This window comes from Aptenodytes patagonicus, chromosome 2 (genome assembly GCF_965638725.1).
Source record: "Aptenodytes patagonicus chromosome 2, bAptPat1.pri.cur, whole genome shotgun sequence".
NCBI classification, from domain to species: Eukaryota; Metazoa; Chordata; class Aves; order Sphenisciformes; family Spheniscidae; genus Aptenodytes; species Aptenodytes patagonicus.
Genome location: NC_134950.1, coordinates 166,725,986 through 166,740,684, shown reverse-complemented (window position 1 = coordinate 166,740,684; position 14,699 = coordinate 166,725,986). Strand labels below are relative to the sequence as shown.

General features: G+C 48.6%; 1 protein-coding gene across 4 annotated transcripts in view; it reads right to left on the bottom strand.

The window, feature by feature from the left end:
* Window positions 1-83: 83 nt before the first annotated feature.
* The window catches only part of LOC143157233 (mitogen-activated protein kinase kinase kinase 3-like), an 86,914-nt gene continuing 72,298 nt past the window's right edge, over window positions 84-14,699 (bottom strand). For 3 of the 4 annotated variants that reach the window (XM_076331998.1, XM_076331999.1, XM_076332001.1), the window contains 8 exons: window positions 12,859-12,926; window positions 10,825-10,917; window positions 9,618-9,812; window positions 8,643-8,791; window positions 7,739-7,870; window positions 4,898-5,027; window positions 4,091-4,268; window positions 84-2,837 (listed from right to left, as the gene is read on the bottom strand). In XM_076331998.1, coding sequence (XP_076188113.1) covers window positions 2,609-2,837; window positions 4,091-4,268; window positions 4,898-5,027; window positions 7,739-7,870; window positions 8,643-8,791; window positions 9,618-9,812; window positions 10,825-10,917; window positions 12,859-12,926 — 1,174 coding nt within the window. In that variant the 3' untranslated portion in view covers window positions 84-2,608. Of the gene's footprint in view, window positions 2,838-3,261; window positions 3,401-4,090; window positions 4,269-4,897; window positions 5,028-7,738; window positions 7,871-8,642; window positions 8,792-9,617; window positions 9,813-10,824; window positions 10,918-12,858; window positions 12,927-14,699 lie in introns of all 4 variants that reach the window. The other variant, XM_076332000.1, reaches the window with a different exon arrangement.

The following is a 14,699-nucleotide window of genomic DNA, read 5'->3' as shown; positions in this document are numbered from 1 at the left end:
GGCCCGCAACAGGCAAAATAAAGTAAAATTAAAAAAAAAAAAAAAAACAAAAACCAAAAAGCAAAAGACAAACAAAAACCAACTTCACATGGCATAATATTACATTCTCTTTTCCTAGTTTCATTCTGTACATCAGAACACGGCAAGGGTTTTAAAAAATAAAAAGGCAAAGGCACCTGAGGAGCGAGTCGCACACACACACGTGCGCACACACATGTGTGCGCGCACACACACACACGCCACACCCATCCACGGGAGGGTCTGGGTGATGTGGGGGCCCTGGGAGCATTTTGGGGCAGCCCCAGCCCGGGGAACCCCGTGTTTTGCTCTCAAGGCTTTGGAAAGAAGGAAAACACCCACCCACCACTGAAGGGCTGAGAAAATCAAAATGGAACAGATTTAATGAAAGAGGAGAAAACAGCTTAAAAATGGTGGGAGTTTTTAGCTTTGGTGAAAACACACTTTGTTACCCTCTTCTGACAAAACCCTTCCCAGCCAACACTGATTATTTTTTTTTCTTGCATTTTTTTCCATCCATCCCATACTACTGAACAGACTGATGGATTTGGTCCTATTCACAGAATAAAATTCTTCATTCCCCCTCGGAGGAAGGGGACGACTTTATCCCCCCCCCCCCCCGGAGGAGAGCTGCCCATCACCGCTCTGCTCGACTGGCACAAACCCCGGGTGCTGCCCTGCCGCAGCCCCCCAGCTTCACCGGAGCCCCCCAGCTTCACCGGAGCCCAGCCTGTATAATAACTGGTCTCTGCAGCTTTGCAGGCAAATTTATAGGGAATCCTTTTAGCTATTTCTTTTAATTTGCCCTAACACTACCAGCGTTTTATTTTTTTTTAAACTGAAATAACTCTAATTTTTGCTTCTCTTTTCAGAGCTGTGGACAAGGAAACACTCCCACTGCCACACCAGCGGTGCAAAGTCTTGATCTCTTCCACGCAGAAGAATTCAAGGATGTGTGAAATCACACGAACAACCAATTTCTCAATTTCCTCTTCAGTCCAAGCAACACTTTTCATTTTCCATTAAAAACAATATTAAAATAAACCCGTGTTTGACACACTGGCCTGAAGATTGCAACCTCCCGGTAACGGCTTATTTAACCCTTTGCTGAACCAGATGGAAATAGCTAATGCAGCAGGGAAGGGGGAGGTGGGATGGTGCAATTAATTTGTCCAAAATAACCAAGATCTGATTAATTAATTAGCTTCCAGGGAACCTGTGCGTGCTCCCTGCCCAGGTTTTCCAGCAGGGTAGTGCTGGTCAAAGAGGCTGTAGCCCAACTCTGCTTTCAACTGGCCCATTTTCTCCTACAACTTTGAATACACTGGGGGAAGAAATCTGCTTCCAGCTGCCCTCAACCGACACAGCTCTGCTCTCCTGGTCTGAGCCTTCATGGTCCTGCAGCTGCTCCCTCGGGCACCACTGCGGAGGTGACGTCCTCCTTCCCTGCATCCGGGGTTGGTCCCACGAGGCATGGAGGAGAAGGCACCCAGCCCAGATCCGCAGGCGCCGGTCCCCTCTGCCTAATTTTAGGCACCTGCTTGGGTTTTACAGAGACCCGCTGGGCTCCTCCTGCAGCTCCGCTTCCAAAACACGTTGACATCCCTCCAGCCCCAGCACAGCAGCATGGGCACGGGTTAGCAGGGCTACGGCTATGAGCAGAGAGCCGCCCTCGCCAAGATCCCCTCCGGCTCCCACCTGAACCCTGATGGTTCCAGCACAAACTGGCTGGTGCTCAGCCCTGCCCACTGCAGGCATTGACAGCTTTTAAACATCCCTCTGCATGGCCCGTGGCAGAGGCCCTAGGCATCCGTCCGTGGGTGTACCCCACAGAGACCTCCTGCGCCCCGAGAAGACCCCTTCTTCCAAGATTTGCACATACACACACGCGTGCACACGCGCACACACACGCACAAACGCAAAGTCAACATGGCTGCTGCATCATTGAGCCTGACCCCGTGCTTTGTGTCGAGTCGAGCATCACTCCTTGATTGTAACCGCTTAAGGCACAGAACAGTATTAAACGCCGCCCCACTGGAGATGCTGGTCCCGCGACCTCCAGGAGGGTTCGGTCCCCTTGTGAACGGGGACACCCGGGTCCCCCCGACTCTGCGGTCTGAGGATCATCTCCTCCGGCTTGGCTGAAGCCCCTGTCTGTTCCCCTGCGAAAGGTGGTGATTGCCACCAAGCATCTTATTCCATCCCTGCTCCCGGGGATGCTGCCAGCATCGCTGTCATGCTGGGGGGGCGACAGATCCCATTTGCTGCACTTTCCCCAAGAGATAAGCAACACGGCGAAGGGGGGATGACCCCAATATCGCTGGCGGCAAGAAGGTTACTTGGTCCTAGGCCAGCACCCGCACAGTCCGGGAAATCCCTCGCTCTGAATTCCCGGCGCCGACGGTCCTGAGCGCAGCTTGGAAATCCAACAACGTGGCAGGTGCCGAGCCGGTGCCGAACAAGAAGGGACCTGCGGGGGCCACCACCAGGACAGCCCAGGGCGGAGGTCTGAACCGCAGAGCGCAAAAGGCCGCTGGTCTGGCAGCCGCCCCCCTCCCGTCGGCGTTTCCCCATGCCTGCTGCCAGGGGCTCAGAGCCCGCAGTTGACGAAGGGGTGTCTCAGCAGGTCCTCGGCTGTCGGCCTCCGCTTCTCCTCCACGAAGATCTGCTTGAGGAAGTTGCGGCAGGAGTTCGAGACGCCGTCGGGGAGCTGGGGGTTGGTCGGCTGGGTGGCGATTTTAAAAATAGCCGCCATGGCTTCGAACTCTGCCCACGGCGGCTTCTCCGTTAACATCTCCACCACGGTGCAGGCCACGCTCCTGCAACAACGCCAAGCACGCAGGGGTGAGACAGCGGGTAAGGGACTGGGGTGGCTGTGCATTTGAAGCCTAATCGGCTCTAGAATTGCGCCTGCCTGGACAGACTGCGCGGGGAGCAAACCCATGTGAGAGATGGGCACACGTCTCCAGTACGCGTGGCCCCCTGAAGCTCACTGTTCACACGGGTCCTTGGCACAGGGCTCTCCGCTCCCACTAGCGAGAGTGAACTTGCAAGCCTTGCCCTAAAGCTGGTGGCTTTTCTGCCTGTGTTAACTGGTGAATATTTAGTTTCATAAAAGCATGTGAGACACCTTATCGGAGCATGCCCTGAAGGGAAACCCAGGCACAAGTTTAGACACCACGGTTTCAGCAATAGCACGTAGTTCCCCAGGAAGCTGAGCCAGAATGAAATGTGTTCACCTACATTCAACTTCATCTCCGACGTGCATCTGAGAAGGAGCACGTCAGATGAGCAGCAAAGAGCCTGAGAGGTTTCCCTGTGCTTGCTGAGGAGTCCTCGTCTCAGCAGAGACCCTCTCAGCCACCTCCATTCGTAGTTGCTCCTAAAAAATTGAACCCTCCCATCAGCCAGAGCAGACGGTGCAGGGCTGCCTGCTAAGGACTCCCTAGGTTTCCCCCCCAGGCCTCCAGCGGAGGGACTAGTTTTTGTTGACCCTGCTTTGCTTGGGCACCCAACGGAAAGCAGACTCTGAAAACAGCGCTTCCTCCTCATTTATTGCAAGGATTAGTAGCGTTATCCCAAGTCTTTTAGGCTCCAGCTGACATCTGTGGATCTCCACAGATCAAAACATTCACAAGCAGCCAATGATTTTGGTTGTCTTTGTGCCTCAGCCACAGCAGTTTTTGAGAGGCCGCATGAGATCACCCTGAGCCCCCGAGCTGGGTTTAGCTGACTTAAGATCAGGGCCACCGAAACTCAACAGCCCTTTTAGCAAACTTTGTTACCAACCTGCTTTCCAGAATTGAAGAGCAGCTACAGGGTCGAGCTGCGCATGGCCCTCAGACATGATAAAAGCTTCCAAATGCAAGTTGTGATTTTGAGTGCTCCTGTTTTGGGATTTTCAGCTACGACATGCTCCCTCTGGATATTGATCTTAACATTTAGCTCCCATTTCCATCCTTTGCACTGCTCCATCTTCCAACTACTAGCTCTACCTATTGCTCCCACTCCAACTTCCCAAAGGGATTATTTGTTTAAGTGGCAGTGGTGGGGTTTCTACTGTATTCCTTACCACACGTCAGCTTTTCTTCCATAGCCTTCTCCACTGATAACCTCTGGGCTCATCCAGTATGGTGTTCCCGTGACAGATTTAATCCCAGTCCCAGACATGCAGATGGTCTGGATGCGTTTGCTGGCCCCAAAATCTCCAAGTTTCACATTTCCAGCAGAATCTCTCAAAATATTGGCACCTAGGGGTGAAAAAGCAAAACCAAAAACCCCAAGAGATGAAGCAGCAACCTGAGTTGAAGTGACTACAGTGAGGAGAGCAGGAAGGGTGAAGGCAAAGAGCTGGACATGAGGGAGCCTTGGTGGGGCTGGACTCCGCATTACGCACCCCCCCCCTCTCCTAAGACAGCTGCTCTCCAAGAGGGTTGACTTCCATTGCCTCTCCTGAATAGTCTCCCTCAGCAGGTTTCCCAAAAGTGAACAGTGAATGGGAGACAACAGATCATCCTCCCCATGTGTAGACAGCAGAACAGAGTCTCAGATCCCTCTGATTGCCAGGGCCTCTCAATTCTTGGGTATGTTACACCAGGTTTTCAGATGTGTAAGGGCAGTTAACAATAATGCCTCTCAAAAGTACTTAATCTGGGCTTCCCAAGCAGGAAGACAGCACAAGGTTTTGGTTTCAGCTGCTTGTTCAAGATTCTCATGGTTCAAGATTCTCATGGTTCAAGTTGGTGAAGGCCAGGGGCAAAAATACTTGAAACACCAGATCCCAGCACTATGTTTTTCACAAGAATTTATATTGGGGTGGGGGGAGGTTGGGTTGAACAAATCCAAACAAGCAAGAAGCCTCTTTGTATTATCTACTCACCTTTAATGTCTCTGTGGACAATCATATTGCTGTGTAAGTAGAAGACTCCTTGCAAGATCTGCCTGGTGTACTTCCGTGTGACGTTCTCGGTCAGAGCACCGTAAGCTTTTAGCTGGTCCTTTATTGAGCCCTGTTGCAGTGAAAAAACACGTACCAACTGTAAGGACCAGCAGAACCAGGTGCCTCATGTCGCAGTGACTTTTTAAACTTTCCTGACCACTCTATCTCCCAGCTTATAAAAGCCACTCTGCTGTAGAAACAACAAGATAAAAATCCACTAAGTGCTGAATGGAGCAAGGACTTGTTCCCCATGTCCCAGATCCCAGTGGAGAAAGAGCTATGGTCTCTGGTGTGTATCAGTGCTACCTTCTGCCAACACTACAGATCTTTTTCCCCCTCTAGTGGCTGGACATCACCAACAGCTCACGGAGAAGGACCAAACCGATGAGGAGTTACAACTCAAGTGAGAGGATCAACTCGACTAGTTCTTCAGGGCCAAGCTGATGAGTCAGTCTTCTATGAAGCCTCCCCCCTCCCAACTTGTCACAGCAAGGACTACCCACTGCCATGAGGCAGACAGACTCATGAGGGACATGATCAGCCCCACATGGGACTGCTTGGACCCAGGGTAGACAATTTGCAAGTACCCAGCCTTGAATTTCTGACCCAGGCACGCAGGCTCCTACTGGTTTGATTTTATTGAACAAAGAGGGAAGGAAGCAGGGGTGCGGACATCTACCATCTGCAAAACGTTGACCCCCTTGGTTTTAGCTGTATTTTCTGCCCACTTGGAAATGGATGTCCCTCACTACACCAGAGCTGGGTTTTAGCAGGGATGAACCAGAGGCAGATCTGGGGTTCAACCAGAGAGGTCGCACCCAGGTCTACCTCCAGCATTCAGGTTGGTTGAAGAGCAGGAGTGGAAACTCAACCTGTTTCTGCCTGTCCTGCAGCTCCAGGGTTGATCCAAGATTGCCATAGGTCCTTCTCTTCTGGGAACAGTGGGGTGCTCTGCTCCAAGTCAGTCACTCAAACTGTATCAGCTTTTCCACATCCACCCACCTCTGCTGTTGCTCTGCCCAGCTACTGTTTTGGCCTTCTTTTGAGGCTGGTGGTGAACCTGTGGATGGGCCTCTCCTTTCCCTTTCACAGTGATGCTGAAGTAACCCGAGATGCTCTGAAATTACCCCCTCGTACAACTTGTATGCAGGGTATATTCCCTCACCCACAACCCAAACAAGCTTTCTTATCCTGACCTCCCTCACCCTGATGGGGGGACATCAAACATGATACTGAAGAAGGGGAAACAGGGTCTTCAAGGCCTTTGGTCAAAGAGACCATTCCATTTTCCAAGCATAAATTTAAAAAGATAGTTTATGGGCAGGGCAGGATAGAAAATACAGAGTCAGCTATTTAATGGGGGCAATCATAAGAATGCCAGACTAATGGTGCACCCGAGCTTGGCCTCGTGAAGATTTTGCCAAGCTGGCACTGTTAAATCAGAAGCTTGGCCAGACCCAGCATTGTGGAGCTGCTGTGCTGCAAGGTTTGGGAATTCATGCGCTTCCACTGGCCTTGGAAACCAAAGCCCTGAGCTCCTTTTGTGAAATGAGACGTTGTTGCAGCACGAAAGTCAATCTGTATTTGGTCAGAGCTCTGGTTTATCATTAAAAAAACAAACATTCAACTTCCAGCCCTGCTGGACACTGTCCCAGCATCAAATGTTGGTTTCCTGACTGCTAACAAACATCGGCACACTGCAGAATAAGCGGCAAGGGGACTGCTGAAACCCCAGAGGGGTTTACCCCTCTGGGTCCATGCCTCATGGCAGGGCCTGAAAGTGAGATGCCTGCCCGCAGGGAAAGAGGGAGGACAGGGCTTGGAAGGGACTCAAACGTGTGGAAGTCCACCTGACTACTCATGTGCAAGATGCGTTAGGAGGGCTTCTTGCATGTTTACTAATGACCAAAATTATTTGCAACCAGATGACTTAATAGTCCCTTCTGACCTTACAAATCTCTGTATAAACAAAGGTTTATTCTCCCACACTCTGGGGAATGAGTCCAGCTGGACAGGCGGGACTTAGGAGAACAGATCCTCCAGCAATGTAAATAGCGTTATGCTGGTTTATACCAACCAGTGACTTTGTCTAGATGGCTGATGTAACTCACATGCTCTCTAACAGAGAAAGATGTTCAACTAATCTGCGTACATTCTCCAGCCCCTGCTTAGACTCCCTCAAAGCTTCCTGATCATCTTTTTTCCCTAGGGCTATTTTATCCTATATCAGCAAAGTCACAAATTGAAGCCACTCCTGCACGAGAGGCTAATGCTACCAACAAGAAGTTCTGTTCTGAAGAGGAGAAGACTTACAAGTGAGTAACACTGTTTTTAATACACACGTGCTGAAAGCCATAAATAATTGGTGACAGCTGTGGGTGGACAGTTGTACTATTAGCTTTTCCTGCAGGGATCTGCAATAAATACTTAAGGGTGGGCTCAGGCCACAGTGTTCGGAGCCAGATCTGGATCGTATCCCACATTCACCAAGTTCAGATTCCAGACTGTGAACACACCCTGCTCCAGGATTCAAACCTAAAACCTGCCTTCAAGGCTTTTGATTTCACCCACTATACTACCCCCAAACCGGGCTTCACCATGACATTTGACTCACAACCTAAGTTTTCCCAAGCCTTAGGGATGCATCCACTGTTTTGGTTTGGCTCATCAGATATAGAGCAGCTCAGCTGAACAGTTTAACTCCAGATCCAAATTTCACCAAACTCCAGGGCAGTCTAAATCTGTTCTCTCAGGATAATCTCTAGCAGGAACCACACTTACCCCTGGCATGTATTCAACAAAGATAGACAGTTTCTTCTCCTCAGGATCCCGCAAGCACCCGTAGTACTGCACTATCCTGTCATGACGGAGAGTCTTCAACAGCTGAATCTCACATTCTAAGGCGTTCACCTCCTGCAACAAAACAGACGTGCTTCGTGACAAAAGGGAATGGTTACTTTGGCAATATTATCCAAGTAGTGCTCGATGCTGCGCACTCTTCATAGCACCTGCGAAGCTACCCACAAGGACATCAGCCACGCAAGGCTCAAATGAGGACTGCTGCCCTAAGAATAGAATAGAATAGAATATTATATTTCAGTTGGAAGGGACTTACAACAATCATCTAGTCCAACTGCCTGACCAATTCAGGGCTGACCAAAAGTTAAAGCATGTTGTTAAGGGCGTTATCCAAATGCCTCTTAAACACTGACAGGCTTGAGGCATCGACCACCTCTCTAGGAAGCCTGTTCCAGTGCTCGAAGGAACAGGTAAGGAGAGAAGGAGATGGGATACGCAAGGGCTTGGATTTGAGACAGGTTTACTTATTTACTTCTGCTCAAGGAGTTTTTCTGGAAAGGTGTGAATGAAGACACCAGCAAAGCTAATGGGGAGCCCAGAGTAGGAAGAAGGTGAAGGGAGCAAGAAGGCTGAAACTAAGGAAGAGCAGACAGACCTTCAAGAGATGATACCCAAGACAGAGCAGCCCAACATGACCAAGGAACTGGGAGGTAGAAAAGTCACCAGAGCATGCTGACTGGTGCCACAAGCCATTTGGGACCACACACACTGTCTTTACACACTGCCTTCCATCAGGCACACAGACCCCTCCCACCACCTCTACCCTCAGCCTCCACCCCACAATGCCCCAACATGCTGCAGAACGCAGTCCTGCCCCTGTACTTACTTTACTTGTCTCTTGACTGTCGGGGTCAAAAGGCACCTGTTTCACCGACAGCTCCCGGCCAGTGTCGGCATCGTAGCAGAGATAAACTTCCCCAAAAGCTCCTCTTCCGAGCAGCTTCCCCAGCCTCCAGTTCACAGGTGCCTGCAGGGCTACACAAGAGAGGAGAGGGTTGAGAGAAGAGCACAGCAGGGAGACTTCAGCACCAAGGTCCATCTGACCCTACAGAGTGCAGATCAGGCTTGCAATTCGCTCATCAAGGCAAGCAGTGAGCCACCCTCTCCCAGGGGCACCACGACAAACCAGTTTTAATTGCACAAATGCTACCGGTGTGTGTGTGGGATGTCTCCCAGTCTGCACTAGTATAAAGCAGAAACAAGTCCCAGAAAAGTCATATTTCTTTAGCGTCCTTCCTCTAGAAAATGCTTTCTTAGCTAATGTTGAACTTTCCTCTGCTATAGGAGTGGTTAGCAGGATACAGCATGGCTGAGCAGCAACCCAGGCAGGGACCAGTAAAGAGTTTTATCTCACTAGTCATTTCTAGGTTGTTATCCATCACTGAACAGGCCCAGAATGCACCAATTTCTACAGTAGGGGCAGCCTTGCAATACCAGAGCAGCCTGTAAAACCTCTGGGCCCATGTGCTCCTGCATCCCAAGTCTCCTGGAAGCTTCTGCTGTGCAAGCACATTGACAGTCCAATGCAAAAGCAATTCTCTGCAACTCAGCAAGTGATAAAAACCAGCTGACCCCATACGCGCCCTCAAGTCAAGGCCAAGGTACAGTGTGTTGTATTAAGTCTTCCTCACTGAGATGTAAGCTCGCGCAGTGTGCCTCGTGTTGGGGATGGAATCAGGGTGCATTCACACATGGTTAGCTTAGTTAATGCCCATTAACTCAGCAGGTGACGGTAACTTAATTTTGTGTCGAGACCCAGACGTACTGAGATCCCAAACACTAGTGGCTTTGATTCACTTACAGTTCCTAGCTTTCGTAGGGGAGGTGCTGAAGACCTGCAGACCTTTTTCACAATTGTTCCACCATTTGGGCCTGTACTCGTCGTACTGCAAGGTGCTGAGCTTGCTGTCCCCATTAAAGCTCTTGGTTCGGCTAGAAGGGACGAGGTGAAACAGGTTCTCCTGTGGGAAGTAACTCCTGGGGAAAGTCCTCCGGCCTGTAGGAGAAAAGGGGGAGAATTATGGCAAGAATGCACTCACCAGCTTGGATCTACCTATCACCACTTTCTCAGGTCGCTGCCCAGATCCATTGATGCACCTCTTCAAATTAAACAAAACAAGCTTAATGAAACTGAAGCAAGGCCCTGTGAACGTTTTAAATTAAATTTAAGAGTTGTTAACAGCAGGCATTACATCTAATGCAGATGTTTCCAGAGGGATTTGCAACAGTTTAATTACATTAGGGTTTTTGTTGGTTGTTAATCACAATTAAACTCTGAATAGGCAGGAATTTACACTGCAAATTATCCCTGCCATCCCCTAAGACCACAATACAAATGACCACACAAGCAATGCCAGATCTTGTGATAACTGCTTGCACAAGGGTGGTGTCAGTGAGAGATGAAGTTCCTTCTGGATGGCTCAATATGCTGTCTGCATGTCCTCAGTATTTTTTTTCCCAAGGGAATTTGATCCTTATTCAGTTTCACCTCCCACCACTTGCAGTCTCACACAGCGAAAGAAGCAGCAGCAACAAGGTGATGGAGTGGTCCCCAAAGCTCAGAGCTCACCAGCTTAAAACAGAGATGTGAACAGATACTGCTATCCTGAAATTGCTAGGTGATTTCGTACAGCTCTGTGAGAAACCTGCTGTCACAAACCAGCATCCTCAAAAGCAAGCAATTTAGGAGAACAGAAAGGTTGATATTGCCAGGGATGAGAAATGCTACCCATCCATGTGGCTAAGTTAAAACACCAGGTATAAGCAGAGGAGGAGCTGAGCACTGACTTTCATACATGCTGTAGATGCTCAGCACTTCCCAAGAGCAGACCCGCAAGGTCTCACAGAGCATGCTCTTCAGAATACGCAAGTGAATCCCAAATCACTTGGTTCTTCTCCTTTTATTAGAAAATTCTCCTTCCCAAGTCTCTCCAGTCCTAGGCACTGTCAAAAGCCACTGAGATCCTGGACCGAGCACCTCCCTCCCCAACCCTCCATCATTTTCTTACCATCACTGTAGTCCTTGCGACTTTGGGAGAGGTGGTACTGCCTCGGGAAGGTCCCACCTTTCCCAAACCTCTCGCAGAACGGGATGTCGAAATCTGACAGGAGGGAAGAAGAGATGCGTTTCTGAGATCAGCTCAGTATCAAATGCCCAGAGTGTTTCTTATGGGAAAGTGTTCTGGTCTTCAAGCTAAATTACAGACAAGAATGAGGAGACAAGCCGTTCATTTACACGACCATACGTTCCCCAAGGCTCACTCTGAAATCTGTCCACAGTCACACACTCCTCAGTGGAAAATAAGGGTTAGACACACTGGTCTTGGTTCCCCTAAAGCGAAGAGGTTTAACTGCTGACTTTATGGACCCTGGCCCACACTGTTCAAATACAATGCAGGGGATTAACATAGACCATGCCTGGTTTCCAAGACAGAGCACTAAACACCTTATTTGCACATGGAAAATACAAAAATTAGCGTGGAAACAGAACTGCCAGGCCCAGATCCATCTACTCCAAAACCTCTGGTCTGATATCAGCTATTTCCAGGGAAATGCAAAAATCCAGCACTTGGCTAACACGGGACAATCCCTCCCCTCTTTCTTCTCAGATGTGATGCCTGACCTCTGAAAGCCAGAGACCAATTTATACCCCGAGAGCTCCAAACTTTTATATTTATTTTGATTAAATGCTAGAAAGATAGATTTAGAATATACAGAAGGGATTAAAGATCATCAGAGTTTAGGTTAGACGTGAGATTGTGAGAGCAATGGATGGATGTGTGAGATAAGGACTTTTTTTTTTTTTTAATAAAAAAACGCAGCACAGGAAGCTATTGCTGGTAGCACTGAATAACTTGAGATTAAAATATCTGTCATTTCCCCCCCATCTTTCACCTCCTTTTTTTCCTCCATCCAACTCTAATGACACAGTCCGTTCTGATTGTTTGTTTGTCTTAGCCTGGGGCCAGCAGCTGCTCCTTGGAGACCATTCCTGGCCTCAGCCGCGCTTCAGCATGATTTCCCCATTACAGCAGTGCTCAAGAGGAGCACATAATGGCTGAAATATGGTCAGCAAGAAAAGCAACAAGGACAGGTCAAGAGGTTCTCGGCAAGCCATGTGTGAGTGACGGTCTCGAGTGCTGTCTCAAAGCAAAATGCCTCCCCTACCACTAGGGATGTATTAAAACCTTCAGTGACATGGACTGACTGCAGCTTCATCTCTACATTTCAATCTAGAAATCCTGCCTCAGGCCAGGAATGAGTTATCATGCTACAGGCTGACTGCCATTTGTTCATTTTTAATAGTGAAAGTCATTACAATATTACAGAGTTTCCATGATTTAACCAGCTGGATGTTTGTAAGTGATTAAGCAGTAACCTATGATCCTTGCAGGTTACCAATACATTTTCTCTAACAGCATTTGCAGTATCACAGATTAATGGAAGTGGAAGAGGTATAACTCCCTAGAGAGTCTCGGACTCAGGTTTTGCTATGTAGGAAGTCGAGATCCTGAAAGTACAACTCACGGGTACTAACAGAGACAAAAGGTGATGTTTTGTCAGCCACAAGGCTGTTCCAGCTTCTCAGCACCTCCCAGTTGTCTCCAAATACAAAAGCAAGGCCCCCTCAGCAGCTTCTTCCAACACAGAGCTCATCTCTGATCTTTCAACACCTTTATTTGCCTGCATCCATTTACTTCAGGGCCCTTGCTACCCAGCTTGGACTGTTGTTGCTGTAAACTGATTCCCAAACCAGGCCCAAAGGTTCTTCAGTGCTACCACTATTGCTGCAGAGCCAAGAAGGGTTAATGATGACAAGAGCAGCCCTGCCTGTGTTTGATGCTCTGGGTCTTTTGATTTTAGAGAACATTCATGTTTGATCATTGCAGGGTCATTTTGCAGTTTAACCTAAGAAATGGAGCTGGTTTGCTTGATTGTTTTTACTTTTCATGCAGTGCCACTCCTCCAATAGCCTTTATCCAGTTTCATTATTACATGCTTTTTATAATTCTAAGCAAATACAAACCTTCAAGAGTGCTTACCCATGCAATCAAGACTGTCTTTGTGATGGCTCTTCCTCCCAGGAACAGGGGTTTGGGTAAAGGGAGGGCTGCAAAGGGATGAAAAAAAAAAAAAAAAAAAAAAAGGATGTACTTTATTATATCAGAAAGGCTCTGGAATGAATTAGGAAGTGATTACATGCAGAAAGCACAGGCTATACCACGAGACGCACTGATCACTGATCAGTCCAGTCTACCCGACTGAGCTCCCATCCTCAACCTGCACAAGAATGAAGACTGTTTTTTTGCTGAATCACAGCTTGTTCCTGTGGCAAACAAAAGGGATGTTGCAGAAAACACAGTCACCAGGCTGAAACGAAGCAGCCAAAGATTGCACCGTAACACCTATGCACAGAAGGAGGGATGCAGATTTCTCTTCCCTCAATGTCAAGTGTTCAACCATGCAACTCTGCTTTCTGTGAACATTGCTTAGTTGCTGCAGATGTACATGCTTGGAGTCCTTCACTCACACTTGATTCGTACGGGTCTCCCCTTCTCTGCAACATCATCCCCCACCTTCCTCACGCAGGAGGGTCCGTACCACCACTGGGTACACATACCCTCCCAGGAGACCAGGAGAGAAGAGTGAAGGATTGGTGCTTCAAGGCTCAAGGTCTTTTATAAAACTACATTGAGAGGATGATAAAGCACTGCAAGAGGATCTCAGCAATCCTAATTTCACCCCAGCCTCCGTAAGGGCCAACAGGGTGACCTGAACAGGTTGCTTTTCCACTCTCCCTTTTAACAAAGTGGGCATAGTAGTAGAAATCTGCTTTGTAAAGTGCTCTGAAATCGACTCATGTCAAAGCTGATCACAACAGGTTTGCTACAGTGAAGAGGAATTTGTCGTGTTATTTCTTAGCATCAGACTGGTCACCCTGCCTGGTGACTAGCTCTGCCCTCTTGAGACTAATGCCATCTCAAGCAATTGGCAGCAAAGGCTCAGCTACGTCTTTGCAGGACTAGTCATACTTACTCCTCTTTCTGCCTTTGAAGAATATAGCCCTCCTCGTGCCTTCTCCAGTTCCTAGACCCCATGATTGAACACGGCTGCCTGCTTCTTTGTACGTGAAACCAAGCCATACCCTTGCAAACATGCCTAACACTCTTCTCTTGGGTCACAATAAAGCGTTATAACCAGGCTGTGCTCCTTCTGTCGTTCTTCCTAGCAAAGCCTATGCAAAAGCAAAGCTGGGGCATTGAGGCTGGGAGCACAAGGAATCCAGCTTCCATACAGCCGTAACAATGAGCAAATACATCACAGGAAATTATTAAAAGCCACAAAAAGGAAATGGACCTTGATGCTGAGACAGATCCAAAGTGTACAGAGCTGCAAACCTGAAGCACGCTACACAATCAAATCAACACAACGCAGACCTGCTGGAACACAGCCTTGATGCTGTACGGCAAAAGCAACAGGGGGAAAAAAAAAAAAAAAGAAAATCTTTGATGCAGATGGAAAAAAAATATATACTGCTTCCCAAAAGGACACTGTGTCTTATACGCAGCCTACTGTGCAGAGCAGCAAACATACAGTTGCTGTGCACGTGTGAGCTTGGACCAACCAGACGCACCAACTATTGAACTGCAGCCTGTGTTAGTACAACGTGTCCTAGTTGCTTCCTGCTGAGAAGCTAAACTTAGTTGTTGCTCGCCTGGTGTCCTCAGCACCTTGACTGACATATCTGTGGCTGCTAACAGTGCGCGGGGGCTGCCGAATTTACAAGCGGTCAATGGAGAGCAGACAGCATGTCCGGGGAGGAGTAGGCATGGAGAGGCTAATGGAGTATTGACTTGGCGACTGCAGAAAGCCAGAGGGGTAG